This window comes from Callorhinus ursinus, unplaced genomic scaffold, assembly GCF_003265705.2.
Source record: "Callorhinus ursinus isolate GAN/ISIS: 27379988/994484 unplaced genomic scaffold, GSC_fseal_2.0 scaffold15, whole genome shotgun sequence".
Classification (NCBI taxonomy): Eukaryota; Metazoa; Chordata; class Mammalia; order Carnivora; family Otariidae; genus Callorhinus; species Callorhinus ursinus.
The window spans coordinates 9219212-9241374 of record NW_027397077.1 but is presented as its reverse complement, the minus strand read 5'-3'; the positions used below and the strand labels follow the sequence as shown (position 1 = coordinate 9241374).

Below are 22163 nucleotides of genomic sequence, written 5' to 3'. Positions count from 1 at the left end.
AACAGTTAGGCTGGGGCTGGCTGCCCTCATTCCTAACCCGGGTCACTGTCCCAGGTGGGGCACGGTGTGGTTTGGAGCTAGCTCTGCTGCTAATCCTGTGTGACCCTGAGCAGGCTGCTCACCCCCTCTGAGCCTGTTTCCTCACTCATCACCAGAGATAATCCCCCGGCCCTGAGTCTCAGAGGGCAGGGTGGAAGATCCAGTAAGAGGATGTGGTCCGGGAGCACTTTGCCCATTAGAGAGTGCGGTGCCCACGGGGTGCCGTGGGGGGCAACGCTGTCAGTGTGGCCAGGTAATGACAGCAATGAGCTGGAGAGCACTGGCCCCCAGGGCAGGTTAGGCATGTCATCCTTAGCATGCTCCCGAAGCTCTGACGGGGGTCGACAAGTCCACCCGGCATCAAACACTGGGCAGCTGGTGGGTGATGCAAGTGGACAGCATCCTCTTCTGGGTGAGGCTGCCCCACCACAGAGTCTTCCAGAGGCAGCTCTCCAGCTCTGGAGGTCACGGGGACCTGGGAGTGGGGCCGAGGACCCTGACCCTCTTTGAGCCGTGCTCTGCAACCCCCCAGCCTGTACCGGGTACAGAGAGCCTTGCCCTCTGCCCTCTCCCTGCCCCCACAGCAGAGACTGGTTTCCACTTGACAAATGAGTGCATGCCTAGAAAATCCAAGGGCTTCACCTGAAAACCGCCCGATTTCATAAGAGAGCTTAAAGTTTCCGATTATCTGATAAATGCACAGAGAATGACAGGATTTCTATGCCTTGGACTTGCATGCCAGAGGGTAGAATAAAGAATTCTTATCGCCTGCAGTAAGAAAAAGTCCGAATACTTTCATGAGCTACGGAAGATACACATAAGGGAAAACAGACTGTGTCTTGTACAATGACTGGAACAGTGTCAGTTTAGGGCAATTCCATTTAAATGACCTCAGAGTAACAGCGGGGTTCTATTCAACATGCTTAAAAGAGCCTAACATTCCTAAGAAAACAAAAAAGGTAAGAATTTCAAAGATTATCTTAAGTAAAAAAAAAAAACCAAAAGGACCGGACAGAAGGGAAAGGGACTTGCTCTTCTTAGACCTAAATAACGCTAATCCTCAGAAGGAAGCGCCACTGGCTGTAACAACGAAAGGGACAGAGGAAATGTACCAAGACCGGCCGAAATCGGATCCAACTGATTCATGAGAAGCCAAATCCAAAAGAACCAGGGAGGGAAAAGAGCCGTTGTTTTATTTGAGAAAGAAAACAACGGCTGTATCTAAGTTACCGTCGGTCCCAGTTTACCATGAGGAGACCGAAGGCCAGAAGGGACTGAAGGGACTCAGCACCCGAGGCCACAGTAGGAATTCCCGGGGACAAGCGGGCAGCCCCGCCGGCTCCCAGCCCGACTGCTCAGGACCCTGGCTCTCCCTGCAGCGTCAAGCTGACCATGGACAAGGCGGGGCTCCTGCTGTTAAGCAGCCCGGACAGGGTGACCATCGGCCTGCTACCCTGGGACGGCCCCGGGGAGGGGCTCCGGCTCCTTCTGCGGGACACCGACCGCTTCTCCAGCCGCGTTGGCGGGACCCTCGGTAGGCGTCCTCCCAAGCCACCGCTACCGTGAACAGGCAGTGGGCTTCCCCTCTGTGCGTCTCCCAGCCTCCCTCTCTGTCCTTATGCCTTGCTGACCCGCCCTTTGTGTCCCAGGCCAGTTTTACCAGGACGTGCTCTGGGGGCCTCCGGCAGCGGCAGATGACAGCAAGCGAATGCTGAGGGTTCAGGACCTTGAGTACTCTGCCACCAGGTGACTCTGTGCAAGCAGGCCACTGAGCCCGGCCAAGGGCGGGGGCCGGGAGGCTGGGAGCTGGGCCCCTACCCCTCTGTCCTTGCCCGGCAAATAGAGAGAGTCAGGGCAAAGGCTGATGCTTTAGGTATGTCTGACCCGGGTCTTAGCGACCCCACAAAGTACAGTCAGCTCAGACCCACAGAAACCACCCCAGCCCAGAGATCACTCGGGTGGGGGTGGGGGGCAGGGGGAAACTCCTCCTGAAGTCTCAGAGCCCCGGACCCTGAGGACCGCACACAACTGGGTGTCCACTTGGGTGACGGGGCCTTGTTAGCCGGTGCCGGAGGAAGTTCTCGGGGCCCCGAGACTCTCTACCCTCCCCGTTCCTAACCCCAGCCGTGTCCGTCTCTTCCCACCACACCTGAGATTTGCGGACCACCTATCTTTCTGTCTGTCCACCTTTCCATCCCAGGTTGCTCAAGCTGGATTACCAAGAGGGGTCTCCAGGAACAGAGATTTCCTGCTGGTCCGTGGAGCTGTAGTTATGAGGGAGTGGTGAAACCCCCCCCCCCCCGCCACATGCCGCACAAAGGTGTGCAGAGGACTGCCACCCTGTGACCGGAGGGCCGCCCATGGGGCCTGGGCTGCGATGGGGAGGATATTTTGACTCATTACAATAAAAACAGTTGCTGTAAGCCCAGGCAATGGGCATCTCTGCTGGCATCTGGCTAAATCCCACATTAGAATCAGAATCTTCGAATCTTCTACCGTGAGCCCTTCAAAGGCCTGTGGCCAGTAAGCCCCATGGCGAAATTTCAGTCCAGTCTCTTCATTTTACAAGCGGAGAAACTACGATTTGGAGAGATTAAACCACCTATTTAAAATGTTGTTCCACACTGGGTGTTATACCCAACCAATGAATCATTGAACACGACATCAAAAACTAATGAGGTACCATATGTTGGCTAGTTGAATTTAAATAAGTATAAATAAGAGAAAATTAAATTAAATTAAATTAAACATTGCTCCAGCCTGCAGCTGGGGGTCTAGGACTGGAGAACATACTCTGGCAGCAAAGGTTTAGTCTGCTTTATGGTCACTCAGTCAGTGGAAACCAGTTTTGACTAAAAAAAAGACCCATGAACGGGGTTAGAAACAAATGTCCCCGGGTGGGCACAAACTGGGCAGAAGTTCTTTATAGGCCAAGTCCCTGAGGTTCTCAGCAAGCTCTGGGACCCCTTGGTGATGGGGTTTGCATGACACAGTCCGATTTCCACACCTGTTCTCAGGCTCAGGCCTGTCTGCTCACTGCCTTGTCGAGAGGCTAGTCCTGGCAGAGAGGATACAGAGGTGAGGCTCCGGCCCCAGGAAGAAAGCCAGGGTCTGTCCCCAGGAGCCTCCAGTCTCACGGGGGTGCTCCCGGATCCTGGGCTGCCAGGGCCCTGCTCTGCCATCCATGCTCTGGGGTTAGGCACCCCAGAGAAGGCACCCAATCCCTGCATAGGCAAAGCATACTTAAGAAACCATTTACAATTACTCTACCTACTTCTTTAAAAATGACACACGTCTTTGGCTTACAAATAAAAAGCATCAAGAGAACAAAACAAAAACCAGGAGGATGACATCAAAGAGAAGAGGCAAGCAGGGGAGAGAGCTGGATCAGAGGCGCCAGGGCCGGGCAGGGAACCACGGCACCGAGGGTGTGCTCGGGCCGTCCTGGCGGCGAGGATAAAGCAGGAAATGAGCTCGTCGGCTTGCTGGGAGGGAGCAAACTAGATCACCGGGGAAACATTCTTTTCTCAGCTCTAGGGCTTTACAGAATGTTTGCAGAGTAACTCTTTCTAGAAGGGTCAGAGGAGAGGCCAGTGGGAAGGGTCTCCAGCAGCAGGGGACACTCCGTCGCCCTGATGCCTCCCCATCCAGCGTGGTCGGCGGGCGGGGGTCACGGGCTGAGTCGCCTTGTGGGGGCCGCTCAGAAGGGCTCAGACCAGAGCTCCTTGAGACAAGGGAGCAGCCTCAGGGGCTCTGCCGGACTTGCTGGGGGGCTAGTGCTACCATCCGGCGACAAGATGCCTGCCCACCCCAAACCACCCCCCCGGGACCCCACCACCTGGGCTGGGCTGTGGAACTGGCACCCCAGCAGAGGGGTCATGGGTGACTTTCTGGCCCAGAGCACTTACAGAGCAAGTGTTCTCTGAGAACAGTTGAAAGGAGCTCCGTGCCCTTCACTGTTTTGTTCCCTGAGTGCTTTCCAGCTACTCACTTAGGCCAGGCTCTGGGCCGGGTGCTGGGTACACTGGGTACCACGGGAGACACGGTGCCTACTGTGACCGCTGCCACCCAGAGAACAAAGAGCCCAGGGGGAGACATTTTGTCCAACCTGGGGAATATCAGGGAAGGCTTCCTGGAAGTGGCATGGTTGGGGCTGCATTTTGAAGAATAAGGAGAAGTTAGCCCAGTGGAAATGGAGGGCAAGGACACCAGGTCTAGAGCCAGAACGCTGCGCACTGAATTCAGGGAAAGTGGAGGAAGGCGGTGCCACGGGGTGAGGCGGAAGTGGACGCTGGAGAGGTGGAAAAGCCGGCCGAGGCCAGCCCCGGCTGTGTGCACCTTGCCAGGGAGTGTGGCTTCTCTCCGGAAAGCTGGGGGAGGCATCAGAGGCCGGAAGCAGGGGCAGGCATAGTCAAGATGACACCGGGACTGGGGAGAGGACGTAGTCCACCAGGTTTTTGCCAGTGTGGAGGGCCTCCCTGACTGTGTGTTGGGGGAAGGGGCAGAATCTTGCCTGGGGACCTGCTGCCTTTCTCCCAACTCACTGGGCTCGGGGGCTACCTGGGGGCACAGGACAAAGACAGGCACCTCAGGAGGATCAGAAACCATAATGCTGATGATGTCTTCACACCCTCCGGCAAGATCTTTCTCCCCATTTTACGGATGTGAAAACTGACTGGTTTAAAGTTCCTTGGTTCCTCAGTCAACCCGGGACCGAAAGGGTGGCGGGGCCTTATGTGTTCTCCTGGACCAGCCTCCCAGTGCCCTCCTCCAGGCCCCCAGGTCCTGGGGAAACCCTGTTCTGGCTCAGGCAGACGGGCCCCTGGACTGGGAGGTAGGGGAATCTCCTGGTGACCCGTCGCCAGATCCCACCCTCCGCTGGCACTCGCTGCCATTCTCCATCCAACCCCAGCCTCTTCCAGGAGGTTGTGGTCCTGCTCTGTCATCAAACAAAGCTGCCCACAGCTTCCTTCGGCGGGTGCCGTCTGCACAGCCTGCCCAGAGCCCCGCAGGCAGAGGCAACAGCAGAGCCAAAGGATCTGGGGCGGGAGGGGTTAGGTTTGCAGAACTGGGAGCAGTCCGTGTGTCTGGAACCCTAAAAGTGAGGGGAAACACCTGGTGTGTGGGGTTGGTGAAGCAAGAGAGGCCCTAGGTAGGACTTTGGCCTTTAATCCAAGATCAGTGGGTGGGAGGTGTTATTTAGAGGGTTTTTAGGCAGGGACTGACGGTCAGTTCTGCTCTACAGAATCCCTCTGTGGAAGCAGGGAGACCCAGGAAGGGGTGTTGCAGTTGTCCTGATGGGAGACGGTTGTCCAGGCTGAGAGCCCTCAGAGCCCCTCCTCCGGGAATCTCTGTCTGACCCCCGACCCCATGCAGGATTTACTGTGGGGGTGGAGCTGGTGGTCACCATGAGCTGTGATTGAAGGATTAAAAGCTGCTGGCAAACTTGGGGCACCCACGCAAAGAGCAACCAGGTTACTAAGCTGTGTGCCCCCAGATTCTGGCCCAGAATCAGAATGTTCGGTTTATCTGCGGGATGGCTGGATGGCTAATGGATGGGGGGTGGCTAGTGGGTGGGGGTGGGGGTGGGTAACTAGTGGATGGGGGGTGGCTAGTGGGTGGGGGGGGCTGGCTGGCTAGGGGATGGGTGAGGGGGGTGGCTGGCTAGCTAAGGGGAAGATGGAGGGATGAATGACATCTGTAATGAGCTGCAGGCTAGGTCTGCTCCAGAGCACTCTCTGCTTCTGCATCATAGAAAGATCTTCAGGCCTGTGGGGCCTGATAGGAGCACTGAGCCAAGACCCCTGACTTTTCTTACTACCCCCCTGGACTCTGGAATGCATTCAACCCTTCTCAACTTCTCAGAACCCCTTCGCACCAGAGTCAATTCTTGGCCTTTTCCTTCCCAAACCATCATACATTTTGCTCCCCAAAGTGTCACCCCAACCAACCCTGTCTTTCACCGACATCAGTGTGGAAGCCCAGAGAGTTACTTTCCTAGCAGCCAACCCCTCTTTGGAGCTACCTCGGGGCCCAACGGCCTGTTCCCTGGAGCAGGGGCTCATAGAGGCATGCAGAGGCTGGTGGCAGTGTCCCCTTGGGCTTTATTGTCACAGCCCTCCCTCAGGCCCTGCTCTGGGCCCGTTCCAGATGCCAGGTGAGCTGGGCCAGCCATCTCGGCAGGAGTGGGCATGTCTACTCAGAACAGCTCGGGGATGATGTAGTCACTGTGGACACCATCAATCAACCCTTCCCCGTTGTTGTGGACGAACCAGCAGGCGACCTTGGTGCCGAAGCTGACATCCTTCCTGTAGTCTTTCTGGGAGCCCCTGGGAAAAAGGAAAGAGACACTATGACACACAGCGTGGACCAGACAGCTGCTAGGCTCGTGGACTTAAGGCAGGAAAAGGGTGTGAAGTTGCTAATTCTAAGAGTCCAGAACCTCTTTGGACAAGGAAGAGATCAAATGATTAACTCCTTCTAGGGGGCCGAGTTTGGCCTTTTCCTGATTGGGAGGGGCCTAGAGGGGGCCCAGGACCCCGGAGGGAAACAAGGGTAGGTACCCCACAGGAGATAAGAGCCTGCCGGGCCAATGTGTGTGGACGGAGAGGGCTCTCTCCTCCTGTCTTGTTACTGGGCAGGGGGAGGATGCCAGTGGAGTCCCCTCACCTGGTGACCGTCAGTCGATGGTTCTTCACCACCATGGTGGCATCTGGCTTTGTGGGGTCAGAGCCTTGGCGGATGTCAGACACTTCAAAGTCAAAGGGATGGAAGAATTGTCCTGGGAACAAAAACCATTCATGCTGTCAGCCCCTGCATGCTATGAGCCCCGGCCATCACCAGAGGCCCCACGGCCACTGGCCTTCCGGGGTTGATGCAAAGGCTGACTGGGTTTTGCGCACTGGGTCTGCAGTGACTGGGACAATCTTTCATGTGGCTTCCCCCCTCTGCCATGAGTCCTGCACAATGTGAAGCTCAAACATTCCATACCCAGCAGCCCATGTGTCTGTGCCGACATCCGGTGACTGTCCACCACATAGAAGCCCAGGAAGTCCTGGTGGACAGGATGCTTCTTCCACACCTGGTGCAGGACGACCACAAAAGTAACTCCATCTCCGAAGGAGACCACCATGTTCTTCTTCCTATTGATTGTCACAGACAGCCTAGGGGAGAAGAGGACGTCAGCATGTGGGACCCGGTGGCGGCCACGATACCGGGCATCCGAATCCAGGGCATTGTGGGAGGGCCTTCTCCGTACATGGCACCTAAGAGCACACGGACTCTGGAAACTATCTCAGAGGTGTTGGAGAGAATATGCCTCATGCGTGTTGACTATGCGCTCTACTGGGTGGATCCTTGTTCCCCCGTAAGCAGAAACAGGGCTGTCCTGGGAGTCTGGAGACCTAGGATCGAGCCTCAGCTCAGCCACTGGCTTCTTGTGTGACCTGGGGTAGGCTCCGCCCTTCTCAGAGCTTCCTCAGGAGTGACTGCCCCTGTCCTACCACTAGGCTCCAGGCGACTTGAGGACACACGAGGGCCTGAGCCGTTTGAGAAGTTTCAAGTTAATAGGCTCAGCCAGAGAAGGGGAAAATGGGGATTAGTGTGTTATCAGATTGTAGGTCCAACTAATGTTTATGTCCAGGCACCCCTTACCCCAAGATCAGTCCTGGGAACCGGCCAGCTGGCAATGCTGGCTGGGGCCACGTGGTCGCCCTTCCCTGGGCAGGGGCTGAACTCTGAGGCCTACCGGTCTCTCCCGTGACCCCTGTGGATCTTCTGTCCTGGAATGTGTCCTCATCCCTCAAAGGCTCCTCAGGCCTTTGGCCTGAAGTGCTCCTCAGAGACCCGGTAGCAGGCCTTACCCATCCTGCGTGATTGTGACAGTGTCCAGCCAGCTGAGGGTGCTCTGTGCGGCTCCGTTCCCCAGGATGATCTTCTCTGGTGTCACCTCTATCCGGAAGTCCATGTGAGCATTGGCGATGCCCAGTTTGCCAAAGTAAGTCTTTCTGGTCTTGGAGTCAGAGTTGCCTCCCTTCTCACCGATGATCTGCCCGTTAACTGTGAGGCCTGCCAGAGGGATGGGGCAGCGAGGGGCCAGCGAGACCTTCTGAGTCCAGGTTGGTCTTTAAGATGTGCCTTCTCCTCCCGCCAGCCTTGCTGAGCAGGAGCAGCGTGGGGTCCCCAAAGCAAGACCAGGACTTCAGAGCCAACCCTTTCTGCTCCTAGACACTCCTGGGTCACGCTGGTGGCTGAGGGCCCATGCTGCAGGCCTGCCCCTTGTCTGGACCAGGGAGTGGTGTTCAGAGAAAAACTATGTCGCAGACACAGGCTGCACCCGGGCCACCCTCAACCCTAACCATATCTCCAACACCACTGGGGTCCTCGGTGAGCCTGTGGCTCTAGACAGCCCCCTCAGGGTGTGAGCTACACATGAAGATGATGCATTCTGGGCACAGTGAGGAGCTGGCCCCAGCCCCAGCCCACAGCCCCCAACCTGTGACGGGGTCCTGAATGAGGCGCAGCACCGTGCCTGGTTCTTCATCGATGTTGAAGCAGATGTCATCATCTTTCTGCGGGACTTGGATGATGAAGTGGGGGTCCCCATCCACTGAAGGCACATCAGAGAAAGGGCTGGCTCACCGTTCCAGGGGGAGCCTCCCCCCTCTTCTTGGCCCCAGTGGGAAGACTCCTAACAGGACATGCTGGGCCCTGGGGCCTGGGTCTAACCCCAGGAGGAGTGGCGGGGCACTCACCGTAGTAGTAGGGTTTCTGAGGAGGCTGGTAGCTGGCTGTGGACACACACACAGAGAGAGAGAGAGAGAGAGAGAGAGAGGCTGAGCTAAACAAGCAGGCCAGGGGAGGCACCAGGACCCCCAGCGAGAGTTGGGTTTGTGCCCCTCCCCTTCCTGCTTCCCCAGGCTCTCAAACCACCCCCATCTCCTCAGGACCCCAACCATCTATCTGTTCCAGAGAGAGACTCAGGGAGACTCCAGAAAGGAACTTGGCACAGGACCAGTCTCTGGGCAGTGCCTTCCGGGCGGGGGGCTGTGGCCACGGGCCTGTACTCACTCAGGTAAGCCATGGAGCGCGCGGCTGAGAAAAGAAGCCAAGGGCAGTTGTGAGCGGGGTCAGAGGGCTCTCTCTCCCCCAGCCCCATGCCTTCTGCCTGTCCTGGGGTCCACCAGTCTCTAGTGGAGCCCCAGTCGTGACAGATGGAGGCTTGGGATGGGACTCCTAAGTTAGGCTTTAGAAATGGGAGCATGCCCAGGGAACTCCTTTCGAGAATGGGTGGTAATATGACTGTAATTTCTTTGCCGGGGGCAGGGCATTGTGACTAAAATTGTGGCTAAAATGCAAGCCACGAGACTTGTCTGCTTCTCTGTCATGAATAATGTTCACAGCGACACCATCCCACACCCCTGAACTCCCTCTCCCCAGAAGCTCACAGCTATCTGTTGTCCTTGGTAGTGAACCACCCCCCCAACACACACTCATTCACACAAGTGTGCACACTGGTGACTGCATCTGACAGCCCCGTGCTGAGGGGAGAGCAGGGGGCCAGGCCAGATGCGCTGCTCGGATTGCACAGTCTGTTGATGGAGGCCGAGGGGGCAGGTGGGGGCTGGGAGGCCCTGCCTGGTGGGGGAGGGGGCTTCACTGGGGACAAGGACACGATTTGATAACGAGAGAGGGGCAAAGTGCTATGAATCCCAGGGAGGGGCCTGGTCTGAAGTCCCAGCTTGGCCGCCTGCTGACGGTCGTCCAAGAAAGAGACTTGGGCTCTCTGTGCCTCTTTCCTCGCTATAAAATGGGAAGCATGAGAGGACTCCTTTAGAGGGTCGCTGTGGAATTAATTAATGGAGTGTCAGTGCCTGATGAGAGAATTTGCTAATTTTTGCAGGTCACAGAAGGCTCTCATACTGAGAGCCTTATTCAGGGGAAGCCACCTCCAAACAACCGACAAGGACCTGATGAGGCTCAGAGAGGGCAGAGCCCAGACCAAAGTGGCTCATGAGTTGGCAGGGGTGCTGGGACCTGAGGGCAGGTGTCCTAAGGGCCCCTCCCGGGGCTGGGCTCTTGGAAAGGCCTCCTTGGTTCTCTCTTGTCCCCCTCCTGGGACACCCGTCCCACTGCTGGCCGAAGCTCACCTTCTGTATCCACAGGCCCTGAGAGGGAAGAGGAGGAGAAATGTGTTAGGATCCACAGACTCCTGGTGTCGATACCACTCCTACCAGCTTGCTGCCTGTCCACCCGGTCCCAGGCTGTGGGCCTCCCAGCAGACAACTCCTCCTGACCCCCAATGGTATAACCCCTGGAGCCAGGAGCTCCTAGAGGCCAGGGGTCTGGCCTGGACCAGCTCTTTGCCTCCTGTGCCCTCCCCTGCCAACCCCGCATCCCCACACCCAGGTACAGGGACACTTAGGAGTCCCCTCTTGGAGTCTGGTTGAGCAGGCTTGTCAAGCCTCCAGCACTGGAGGCCTTTTCTCTCACAGTCCCCAGGCACATGCTCTGAGCCTAACTTTCAAGCTAGAAGTGCCTCTTCCCGTCTAACTAAACATTTCCATGCTACAGCCAAAGTCCCTTTCCTTGAAATGACCCCGGGCAAGAAGTCCCTTGACTCATATCCCTTGAGCGATCCAGAGGCTCCTATTCACCCCCCACCCCACTGTCCATGCTGATGGCTTCACTCCCTCCACATCCCCCTCCCCAACCTTCGGCCAGATTTCCTTCTATGCCTCATGGACCTGCTCCACTTCAGCAAGTCTGGGTCTCGCCAGCCTGGCTCGTTCCTCTTCTGGGCCCCCAAGGGGTTCGAGTTCTGGCCTCCACTCTCCATGCTCACCTTCTCCAGGCTTGTCAGCGATTGCTGTCTGGTCCTCATTGTCCTCAGGCTTGGTCACCACCATGGAGGTCAGCGGAGTCACAAAGTGGTACTTGAGGGACAGGTCCAGGGCCTGGGCTGTGAGGCTCTCCTTCTCCTCGCCGTGGGCGTTCTTGCTGTGGGGAGGGGCAGCACTGTCAGCCGGAGAACAGTTCCCTGCCTGACCTCTGCTCTGACTCCCAGAACCAGGCCAAGAGCCCCAGAGGCAGCCCGGGACTGCCTTTTCCCAGGGTAGAACCCACTAGTGCTCAGAAAAGACTGGTTCACCGGCTCCCTGGGACGGATGGACAGGCTGCGTCTGAGGCTGGGCCTCAGTTTCCCCACTATAAGATATAAGAGGCTTGAAATGGTGTCACAGCAATCACTCACGCCGGTGTCCGTGTGCTGAGCACTCAGCGTGTGCCAGCCCCCACTCCAGGGGCCTTATTGGCTTATCCCACTGAAAGGAAGGCTGACACGGGGCTCTCAAATGGGCCCGAGCTCTGCCTTCTGGGGGCTGAGGGCAAGGGTCCCAGCCTTCAGTCGTGTTCAGCCTCACCATCCCTGTGGGCCCATGCTGGGTATGGGCTACAAGGTGCTGAGGCCCGCCCCTGCCCTCAAGGCGCTCCCAGGCTCCTGCTTGAGCCCCACATATATCAGGCTGGGCTCTGCCCCTGGAAAACCATTCCGTGGGGGCTGGGCTGAGAAGAGGGGAAGGCAGCTGGGAGCACATGTGGAGGGGCACAGCCCGGGGTGTGGCTGAGTCTTCTTCCTCTGGGGTTCCCCCCAGAGCATGGTCGGCACAGGGGCAAGCACAGGTAGGTGGTGGGGCGGTGTCAGGGGCGCAGGCATGGGGCCTGGTTCTGGGAGGGGTGGCCAGCATCACCGTTTCTCCAGCAGCTGCTCAATGGTTAGGTAGGCCCAGAGCCGCTCGATGTAGTTCCCAAAAATGTAGTCCTGCTCCTCCAGAGCCTTTTCCATTTCCTTCACGTCCACCTCCTCTGTGAAGATCAGATCATTGGTGGCCTGAGGTGGGGGCGAGAAGAGGCCAGTGGCTTGGGGGCTGGAGGCCTGGACTAGGTAGGCCCCGTCCGAGGGCCACCACTGCTGGACCGTCAGCCAGGAGGCCGGAGCCCCATTGGTGCTGATCCCCCGTCCACAGCACACATCCCAGCCCTGGTCCAGCTCACCCCGTGGCCCTTTACATCTGCCTTAAAGTTGTTCATGTCCTCATGCAGCAGGCGTCCAGCCACCACGATCTCAGAGCCATCGTAGAAGTGCTGGTAAGCGTTCTGAGTGAGGTCCTGGATGGCGTTCTCAGGGTACTCCAGTTCCACGCTTGTCAGCAGCGGGTTGGCCACCTCCTCGTAGAAGCCCTGGAGTCCAGAAGGGGGACCTGGCCATCTCAGGTCACAGGGCAGACATGGAGGGGACGGGGTGGGCAGGTGCCCCCTGCTGCCTCCCCCAGACGTCAAGGCCCCCAGCCTGGGCCAGTCCTGGCTCCTGGGCCCCACTTCCTTGCGGCCCTGACCGTGCCCTTCAGTTTGCGGACCCCCAAATGTGACCTCTTGGGGGATTAGGGTGGTTACAGAGGTGATCAAGTTAAAATGAGGCCTTTGGGGTGGGTCCCAATCACTATATCTGCTGTCCTGCTGAAAAGGGAGCAATCTGGACTCAGAGACAGGCACACATGCAGGGCAGATGATGCGGAGAGACAGGGAGAAGGTGGCCATCTATGAGCCAGGGAGAGACGCCTGGAACAGACCCTGCTCGCACAGCCCTCGGAGGGGAGCAGCCCTGCCCACAACTGGACCTCGGATTGATGGCCTCCAGAATGGCGAGGCAGTCCGTTTCTGTGTTGGTAGCCCCCCTGGCCGGTGCTACCTTATTACGGCAGCCGAGCAAACGAACACAGCACCGCCAGGCCACACTGAGGACATGACTTACACTAAAGAATTGTTCCCTGCTTATCAGAAATTCACATTCGAACCTGTATTCGGTCTGGCAATCCTGCAGAGGAAGCAGGTCTGTTCTGTGGAGCCCACGGACAGATCAACCACCGCTGATGGCTAAGAGGTAGCTAGAGGCCCATGTGAGCCCAAGAGGAGGCTCTTTCTAACAGGTGAATGTGTCACTTGGTGGAACAGCTGCCTGAGCTCCCCGTTCCCGGAGGTGTGCAAGATGAGGCATACCTGCAACTGCAGGTTGGCATCGGAGTCCTCATAAATGCGCCGGGCCAGCCCGTGGTTCTCCAGAGCCATGCTCTCCAGGAAGTTATAATTCAGATTGTTGCCAAAGCCCAGGTTATACAAGGGGAACTTGCCCGCAATGGCATTGCGTACATTCTCTTGGATTTTTTCGGGTCTGCTTTCCCCTGCAGGAGAAAGGGTTTGTTCACACTCCAGCCACAGCCCAGCAACGAGCTGGATCAGCTCTGTCTGGAGGTATCAGACACGCAGAGCTGGTGGAGTCATGGCCCTGAGCCCGTGTGGGGGCAGGGGGTAGTCCTTGGCATGGGGAGGCAGGGCCCTGCCCTTGAGTGCCCTTCACAGGCCACTGGGAGAGCCACCCGCGATCTCGCAGCACGCCCGCTCTGGGGGCCTGAAAGACAGGAGAGGAGAGCCACCCCGGCCTGCCTCACCAATGTTGGCATCCCCGTCAGTCAGCATGATGACGATGGAGGTGCTCCTCTCTGGGACTCTGTGTTCCTCCCGGGCCTTGTTCAGCATGCTGATGGCCCTCATCAGCCCATCGTTGATGTTGGTCACTGGCACGCAGACAGACAGCACCGTGAGAGGGTGTCCTCAGGGTACCAGGGTGGAGGATGTCGGGACAGCAGGCCCTGCTCTTGGGCCCAAGGACCCTGTTGGCCGATGCATGGTGGCGCTCAGTAGATACTGACGGAGCGACTCAGTGAGTGATGGACGAGTGACTTTACTCTTTCAATGGGAACAAAAGGATGAGACTCGTGGGGCTGCCAGAAGGTGGCTGTGAAAGCGGTTTGGAAAACTGTCGGACGGACTGGCAGGCCCGCTCCCTGGGAGGAGAGGGGCGCCGGAGTGACGTCACTTGTCACCCTCTCTAAGAAACAGCCCAGGATGAGGGCTCTCTGGGGCATTATCCTGCTGGGCCTAGCGGGATGCCAGCATCATGGGTTAGAGAAAGGAACAGTCGGGGCGCCTGGGTGGCTCAGATGGTCAAGCGGCTGCCTTCGGCTCGGGTCGTGATCCCGGGGTCCTGGGATCGAGCCCCGCGTCGGGCTCCCAGCTCGGCAGGGAGCCTGCTTCTCCCTCTGCCTCTCTCTCTCTCTCTCTCTCTTTCTCTGTCTTTCATGAATAAATAAATAAAATCATTTAAAAAAAAGAGAGAGAGAGAAAGGAAGAGTGGGTTCCCCAAGCCCACAAGGAAGACACCCCAATATCAAGCCTGAGACCCGCTCCCCCAATCCCGCCACTACCCCCAGCTAGGGTCTGCAGGGCTTAGACCAGCAGCGTCTCTGCCCCAAGGCACGAAGAAGACACACCGCTCAGGCCAAGGGGAGCGGTAAGCTGCGTCTGCTCTTCCCTCCATTCTTACTTCCTTGATCATGAATATTCTTCACAAATATCCTGGCCTCCTGGATGTTCTCAGGAGTGGCTTGAACTAAGTCGTCTTTCCAGGTGGTCACATCCCCACTGAACAGAATGAAATTCAGGTAGTCCAACTCTTTCATATCATCCAGGATCTTGAGGAGGGCATCCTTTGTCTGGGAAAGAGACAGACCAGCAGACGAGGGGCTGGGAGGGCACAGCAGAGAGCCAGCCGTCTGTCCTCCAGCCTGGCTGGCGCTGGGGCCTGTCCTTTCTGCAACAAAAGGGGGCGGATGCTCTGCACCCTTTTTTAAATCCCATCTGTCCCCTTCTTCCTCTTGCACTGGAAATGTCAGCTTTGTCCACTTACGAATAAATCTGTCTCCCTCCCCGCCCCCGCCCCCCCCCCCTGCAGTGAGGAGAGTACCTGCTCCATTTTCCGACCATGCATGGAGCCACTGACGTCGATCACGAAGACCACGCTCTTAGGCACCACTGGAAGGCCTTGAGGTGCAAAGAAGTGCACAAAGTAGCCATTGACTATCTGGGAAGGGGAGAGAGAAGCTGGAGGCAACATGCCTTTGGCGACTCTTGCACGTAGAATCCAGACATTCACCGGCTCCCGAAAACAACTCTTCTTTCCCACCCACCATGGGGTGCCACACGAAGGCTCTGGATGGTCTGTCATCCCCAGGCCGTGCAGGAAACTCGGCCTTGGGCTGAGGACCAAGGGTCTGGACACGAGATGCCAAGGCAGTCCCTTTTGTACCAGCCCCCACCACATCAGGGCGCCAGGAGATCGACCAGGCCAGCAGAGCTCCTGGGCAGCTACCTGTACGTTGGCCGGGGACTCCCTGTTCACGTCATAGGTGATGATAAAATCCCCGTTGAGGAGGGAGTCTGTGCAGGTTGGGCACGAGCGCTGTTGGTCCATGCTGGGCTTGAAGGACACGCGGCCCTGGGGGAGATGACGGAGGGCCTCGTTCAGCTTGGCCAAGGTCTGTCGACTGTGCTCTGCCCTGGGGAGGGAGGCAAAGCCCCCACAGGAGGAGCCCGCGGGCGGGCGCCTGAGCAGTGCAGCTGCCACCTGGCAGGCCCTGGCCTTCCTGAGCACCTCAGGGAGAGGACGTGGGGCCCAGCGCAAACACACTGCCCTGCAGAAGCCACCAGCCCTCTGAGCGGGTGCTCCTCGGGCTTTGACCGGGAATTCCTGAACGACTACGGTTTGCTATTCATGTAACGTTTATTCATTCACTGCCCAGGACGAACAAGGCCCCTGGAATGGCTGGAGGCCTTGGGAACCAGAGCCAACCATCAGCACCGAGAGATTCCCTTTCACCGTCACCCCTCAGGGTGGAGTCGGCAGATCTAAAGGACTCCCTCTGGCCTCAGTGTCCTTATCTGTAAAATGGACAATAACCTGCCCTGCCCACTTCCCAAGGTAGAATGAGACCAGGCCTTATAAATGGTTCCCCTGTCCTCCCGCCCAGGGCAGCTGGGACCCTAGATCATCGCCAGCACTAGCCCTGGCCTCCACCACCCTCGCTCCCAAGCTGGGTGGCCAGGGAGAAAGGATGGCTGTGGATATTTCCCCCTCCCCTTCTCAACCAAGCCCTGGGGTTCACACTTGTCCCTTTAGTGTCCGGGTTCCTGCCCCTGCCCCCCCACCCAAGGCCTGAGAACACCACCTTTTTCCCTGAGAAGGACTTGGTGAGGGCGCTGCCCAGGAGGTCATTGGTGATGAATGAGGCCTCGGCGTCCAGCGTGCTGATGCCCTGGGGCTCGTAGATGTCTGCCTCGATCTGGAATGGGCAAGGGTAGGGAGGGGTCACTCGGCAACAGTGCAGAGGCCAGCCTCCAGGACAAGGCCAAGGGGTTGGAGAGGGTTCAGCAAGAGTGCAGGGACAGCCTCCCGATAACTCCTGATGGCTAAGCCTCCTGTATGCCACCAAGAAAATGACCTCAAAGGCTTGTAGACAGGTCGGTGACCCAGATTCTCCCACCACCTGGCATCCACTGCCTTACGTTCCACCGCTAACGCGTTTCCTTTGGCTTTCAAGCTCGGGTGCTCCTCAGCCACGGTGGGGCTGGACCTCTGCATTCTCGACCCGACTTGGGGCTCTGCCCCCGGGCCCTTCCCTGCAACAACTGCCCCCCGCCCCGCACTCGCACCCCTGCACGTTCACCCCTGCACTTTCAGCAGGGGTTGCAGGGGTGGTTGATTACCTCAAAGTGCTTGACCAGTTGCTTGGGCTGGACCTTAAGGTACATCTCGTATTTGCCCTTGTGCCTCTTCAGCAGCTCCTCGTAGGTTAGCTCGAAGGTGACCTTGCTGCCCGCAGCCACGTTGACGGAGACGGTGAATTTCTCCAGCTTCCTCCCGGAGGCCCTGAATGGGGTGCCAGACCGTCCTGCAGACTGCACCAGCCCGCCCTCCCTGGGCCCTCAGCTCACGTCCAACCCCGTGGGAGAGACCCTCCCCTCTATAAAGCCGTAAGCATTACAGGCACATTTTGCTATCATCATGGAATAATAACAGTACTGATAACGTTGTCTATTGTCTGCATCTCTGAGAGCTCTTGCAGCCCACACGTTCTTCCCAAGGCCAGGCAGGGGGGCGGGGGCGGGGGGGGGGCGCTTACTTGACCAAGCCGGCTGTCTTGCCCTGGGACACCGCCTTTTCATACTGCTTCTTGGCAACTTCCTTCTCCTTGACATTCCCGGGGTAGGTAACACCGTCGATGGTCCTGCAAGGAAAGAGGGTTGGGGGCTCATGCTGAGCCAGAACCCCACCGCCACCCCTCGGCCTGGAGCCGGCAGCCGTGGTGACACCCACAAGGTGAAGTTGGTGATGAAGGCCGTCTTGGGCAGCTCCACGTCAAAGGACACCTCCTTGGCGGTGTCAGCGTGGTTGACAGCTCTGGTGGTGACGACATTGTGAGCAAAGCGGGAGGTCACCTTGCAGCTGATCTTGGTACTGTAGACCTTGATGCCATTGGCAACCTGTGGGAGGGGACATTGATCGGCCTCTGGGAAACCAACCTTCAGCCTGACTGCTCCTTCCAGGCTCCCCCTGCAGAGCCCAGAGCCCCTGCCTGATAAGTGGCCCCTCCAGTTTCCTAGTCACTGTGTCTGAAGCCTGGGCGGCATCCTCCATCTTCACATTCAGTTGGCCGCCCTGATTCTGGAATGCTCTGGCCTTTCTGAACCCTTCTCTCCCCCCTCGGAGACCAAGCGCTCCTTGGCCAGCAGGTCTGACTCCACCTTTGTCGCTCCCTGTTCCCTGGCCCCACAGTCTCCTTAGCTCAGCCTGCCTTGGAGCTCAGCACCAGGAAGCCCCTCAGGGAGGGAGGGGTTTTGCACCATGAGAAGGAACTCCACGCTGGGTGGTATTGCATGTATTGGTGCCAAGAACAAGAGGAGAGGGGAGGAGGAGGGGGAGGGGGAAGAGGAAAGGGGGAGGGAGAGTCAAGTCTGACCCTGTCCCTGTCGGTCACCCACTTAAACGGAGGAGGGGGAGGAGGGGGAGGGGGACAGGGAGAGGGAGGGCACTTGCTCCGCGCCCTTAATTCCGGATCTGTGTACATGGGGCTAGCTGTAGCCGGGGGAAGTCTTACAAAAATCCAAGTCTGACCCTGCCTTTCTCCCACTAAAACCCTCTTGTGCTCCCCATCACCCTCAGGACAGTCATCCCCATGGCTCTGAGATCCTCCAGGCAGGTCCTGCCTCTCTCATCATCGGTGCTCCAGCCACAACGTGTCTCTGGCCCCAGAGCACCTGCCCGAGCTCTTCCGGCTCACCTCCACTCGGGAAGAAATCACATTCACACACACCCCGGCCTTCCTCCTCTCCTTTGGCAATTGCTTGATTCTGTCCCCAAACAGGCACTTTTTTTCCCGTCCCAAGGGGACTGTGTGGGGAGGGCCTTCATGTCCCCAAGACCTTCTCTCCAGTGGGGGTGGTGGACTGAGGGAAGGTCTAGGGAGACAGCTGGGTCGAGCAGGATATAAAGATGCTTCATGAGGATGTGTGTCCCCAGCCCTGCGCACAGGGGCTGGTACCAGCAAGTGCTGGATAAGTGTCTATGGGAAGCAGGGCTGGGGGAAGAGCGGTCCTGTGCTGCTTCCAGAGAGGTCCGAGAGCATGCTTCTGTGGCACTCTTTCCCAGGAGTCTTGAGTCGCATGGTCTCTGCCAGGGCAGGGGGCTGGGAGCTGTTTGCCCACTGGGAGGGACCTTTCATTATGGCCCACCCCTTCTGCTATTGGGCAACCAGCTCCATTCTGCCCTGCCACACCCCACCCCATGCCTGGTGAAAGTTCTCACCCCTTCCGGGAGGCTCCGTTTCTGTAAGAACAAAGACAAACACAGGAATCAGGCCAAGGCCACTATGGCCTGGGAACAGGCTCTGGGCTGAGGCCAGGGTTCAGCAGGGATCCCCCGCACACATACCCCTGGAGGGGCCTCTGGACATAGGACCCTCCCAGAGCCACTTCAGAATAGGAAGGGCTCTGAGTAGATGGGGAAACTGAGGCCCAGGTAGGGCAGGTCTCCAGGTTTCCCAGGGGAGCAGGGTTGGGAGAACCAAACCAGCTCTCTCCCTGCCCCACATACCCTGACTCACCCTGCCTTTTCCTGGACCCCAAGCCCCTGACGCCTCCCCTGAGAGCACCCACACCACTGCAGCACCCCACAAGGCTCAGCTCAGCCCTTCCTGGAGTCCTCTGCACTTGTCTCAGGTGTGGACCTGCACAGCCCCTCGGTGAGGTGAGCACTTTCTGGTGCTTGCCCATTTGACAGGTGGGGAAATGGAGACCAAGGGAGATTCAAGAGCCCAGCACCTAGCCCTGTCCCCTACAGCTCACTGCCTAGCCTCCTGCCTCCTCCCCTCCCCACTTAGAGGATGGCCCATCCTGTTGCTTCTGCCCATGTGACAGGCTCAGATGGCAAAGAGGGGACAGACTTACCCCCAGTGGCCGGGAGGGGCTTCTCAGGAAGCCAGAGGCCGCCAAGCTAGAGAGCAGGGCCAAGATGAGGCAGGGCCACCACGCAGATGCCATCGCTGAGCACACAGGCCTGGCCTGCGCTCCTTATATGGTGAGCCTGGTGTTTTCCAAGTGGGGTCATTGACCTGCAGTGTAGGACGGGAAAAGCAGGAGGTGGGGGGCTCCCCGGGAAGCTGGGGTGTGGGTGGAGTAACAGGCCCGGGATCTGCCTGTACCAAGGGGGCCCATGAGGATTGTCAACTGTCAACAGTGTTGGGACGTGGAGGCTCCCAGGGAAAGCAGACGCTGTGTGTTGGCACACGGGCCCGGGGCTCCCTAGGTGTGGGCTCACGGGGTGTATAGTCACACTGAAAGCCAACGGCATCTTGGCACTGTTGCCTGTTACCTGCACCACTGACAAGGCCTCGGGGCTGGCCTCCTGGACAGAAGCCCCCCAGGCTCCTCCAGGCAGCCAGGGCGCAAATCCAGCCCGTCACCCTGAGCCTCCGAACTCCACGGCTGCACCCCTTGCTCATTGTTCTCCTTCTTGGGTTCTTACACCCCAGGGACAGGACAAAGCCCAGGTCCTACACTCCAGCCCTCTCTGTGATCTGGCTCCAACTTGCTTTTCCAAACTTACTCTTTTCTCACTGGCATGCCCTCCCGTTCTCGGCATCTCACACCTCTCTTCCTGCCAGCCCTCTGTCCTGCCTCCAGAAGCCTTCCTGTTTTGTCCCCTAGCTGACCCTGGACAGCCCTGCTCCAGGCTCCCAGTCTCCGAGGGCCTGCTCCATCATTACCTTTTGTGGAGGCTTGCACGGTTGGGTCTGATCGTCCGTCTGGACTCTGAGCTCCTGGAGGGCCAGGCCCTGTCACATATTCATCCCTGTGGTCCAAGGGCCTGGCCAGGGACTCAGCTGCCCTCACCTCCTGCAGAGGCATTCCCCTAAGAGTCTCCAGGGAGGCTGGAGCTCTGGCTTCTGGGACAGTGGGAGCTTCGGAGGCAGAGCCAGGCCTCTCCTGGGCCACCCCAGGACGCTGCCAGCCCCCAGACCTTCCAGAGTGGCGGCCTTGTGCCTGCCATGCACATGCGCTTCTGAGCAAAATGACCCTCCCACGGGGCCACCACTGAATGGTGTTGAGGAGGCTGCCTGAGCACATGGCAGCTAATTTATGGTGTCCTATGGCCGTGGCTAAAAGCTCCGCACCTGCCTATGAATTGTACAGAGAGAGTTGACTACTGGGATCAGAGAGGGAGCAATAAGGCTGAAAGAAGCCTCCATGAGGCAGCAGAAACTCTGAGGAAGAAGTAGCTGGAAGTGGCAGGAGCCACAGAAGCAATGACGGAGAGTTGCTAAGTCGACAAGATGACGTTGGACCGAATGAAGCAACCACCGAGGGGCCACCACCCATGTGGCAGGCCGGCTGGGGTGCCCATGCTCCCCAGGCCTCCGGATTCCTTACCCTTGCTGTCGGCTGGCGCCAAGCTCAAGGCCGACTGGGACCCGCCCCCGGTGTTGACTCCTGGGAGCAGAGAGAAGACCCCTCCCAGAGCTGCGCCAGCCAGCCCTGCAGCCTGGCCACCAGGTTCCTGGCTCCCAGGACATCTCGATCGTGTGGTCCTCTTCAGTGCCCATGGTCGCTGACCACTGGGTGACTGGGGGCTGGGGCAGAAGTGCTGTCCAACCAGTGTTGTCCAGTGGCTCCTCGGGGCCCTGCGGAGCTTCCCCAGCCCTTTCCTCTAGCTGCCTCCTCATGCCCAACTACTTGGAGTTTGGTGGGAGGGACAACTAGACGTGGGACTTCTGAGGCTGCTCAACAGGCACGGGAGGGACAGCTGGGCACTTGGAGGGACCCAGAGTCACACGCAGAGTTGAGAATTGGATGGAATCTAAGAGGTCTTCGGGCTCACTGCTTTTCCACTCTTCAGGAAGGCTTTGCTCAGGGCGGGCGACCAGCTGTCGGTCAGCTTCACCTTGAGAAGCCCAGGAGGCTCCAGATGGCACCTGGTCTCTGAAATGTCCTTGGCCACCCCCGGCCCGCCACCAAGGGCTCTGCGTTCGCTGGGCCTGGGGCAGCCCTGGAGCTCAGCATTTGTGTGATTGATCTGGGTCCTCGTGGGCCTCCACTGCAGTGGGAACTGGATGGAAAGCCAGCAGAGAAAAAGTAGAAAACTTTGGAAAGGAGAGGCCCATCAACCTTCACCCGAGGGCCAGCGGCTCCCCAAGGTATGGACAGGTTTACCTCCCTGCACCCTGGGACACTGCACTTTAACTGGGCCCCAAGGGCAAGCCCAGGGAAGGAGCCCTGAAGGGATCATTCCAGACCTCAGCATGAGGAGCCGGTGGGCCACCGTTGCTAGTTCCCTGAAATCAACGCTTCTGGGGAGTGGCCGTCTCTGCCTTTGGGAAATACCCCGGCTCCCACAGCTGGAATGGCAAACCCACTGCTGGAAAGTGGAGCTGAGGGAGAAGGCCCTGGAACTACCTCCGGAAACCCCGTGCCCAGTGGCTGTAGCCTCCAGCAGGACTTCTCCGGGACCCCAGATCCCTGTCGATTTCATATCCTCCTTTCATATGCTCATTTTAAGGGATGCTTTGGAATATCTAGACCCAAATCCCAAAAGGCTGTGATCTGCTGCCCAGCCTGACAGGAGGATCCACACGGGGAGGTAAGCACACAGACGCTGACACTGCTGACACCAGACAGCA

The 22163-nt window shown here is 58.3% G+C and overlaps 2 protein-coding genes across 5 annotated transcripts in view; one reads left to right on the top strand and one right to left on the bottom strand.

Moving 5' to 3' along the window:
• ITIH4 (inter-alpha-trypsin inhibitor heavy chain 4) overlaps positions 1 to 2505 on the top strand; it is a 14726-nt gene extending 12221 nt beyond the window's left edge. For all 4 annotated transcript variants that reach the window (XM_073901357.1, XM_073901355.1, XM_073901356.1 and 1 more), the window contains 3 exons: positions 1419 to 1573; positions 1689 to 1785; positions 2240 to 2505. In XM_073901357.1, coding sequence (XP_073757458.1) covers positions 1419 to 1573; positions 1689 to 1785; positions 2240 to 2309 — 322 coding nt within the window. In that variant the 3' untranslated portion in view covers positions 2310 to 2505. The remainder of the gene's footprint in view (positions 1 to 1418; positions 1574 to 1688; positions 1786 to 2239) is intronic.
• A 3621-nt stretch (positions 2506 to 6126) lies between these two features.
• Positions 6127 to 19561, bottom strand: ITIH3 (inter-alpha-trypsin inhibitor heavy chain 3). Its single transcript, XM_025885154.2, has 22 exons — positions 19435 to 19561; positions 18794 to 18814; positions 17306 to 17472; positions 17112 to 17216; positions 16696 to 16858; positions 16158 to 16271; positions 15302 to 15427; positions 14897 to 15013; positions 14477 to 14645; positions 13542 to 13667; positions 13093 to 13274; positions 12091 to 12276; positions 11787 to 11926; positions 10883 to 11037; positions 10188 to 10205; positions 9109 to 9132; positions 8793 to 8828; positions 8534 to 8647; positions 7902 to 8106; positions 7030 to 7202; positions 6709 to 6820; positions 6127 to 6368 (listed from the first exon to the last, which is right to left on the bottom strand). The coding sequence occupies exons 1-22, from the start codon at positions 19525 to 19527 to the stop codon at positions 6239 to 6241; spliced, it is 2676 nt and encodes an 891-aa protein (XP_025740939.1). The 5' UTR covers positions 19528 to 19561; the 3' UTR covers positions 6127 to 6238.
• Positions 19562 to 22163: the final 2602 nt, after the last annotated feature.

What these genes read in the sequence shown, in the direction of transcription:
- ITIH3 (XM_025885154.2), bottom strand. Translation starts at nt 19,527, where the DNA reads ATGGCATCTGCGTGGTGGCCCTGCCTCATCTTGGCCCTGCTCTCTAGC. An exon ending in AAGACAGCCGGCTTGGTCAA is followed by an intron (nt 16,859 to 17,111) that starts GTAAGCGCCCCC and finishes CACCCCATTCAG; the next exon opens with GGCCTCCGGGAGGAAGCTGG. An exon ending in GTCACAATCACGCAGGATGG is followed by an intron (nt 7,203 to 7,901) that starts GTAAGGCCTGCT and finishes CTTCTCCCCTAG; the next exon opens with GCTGTCTGTGACAATCAATA.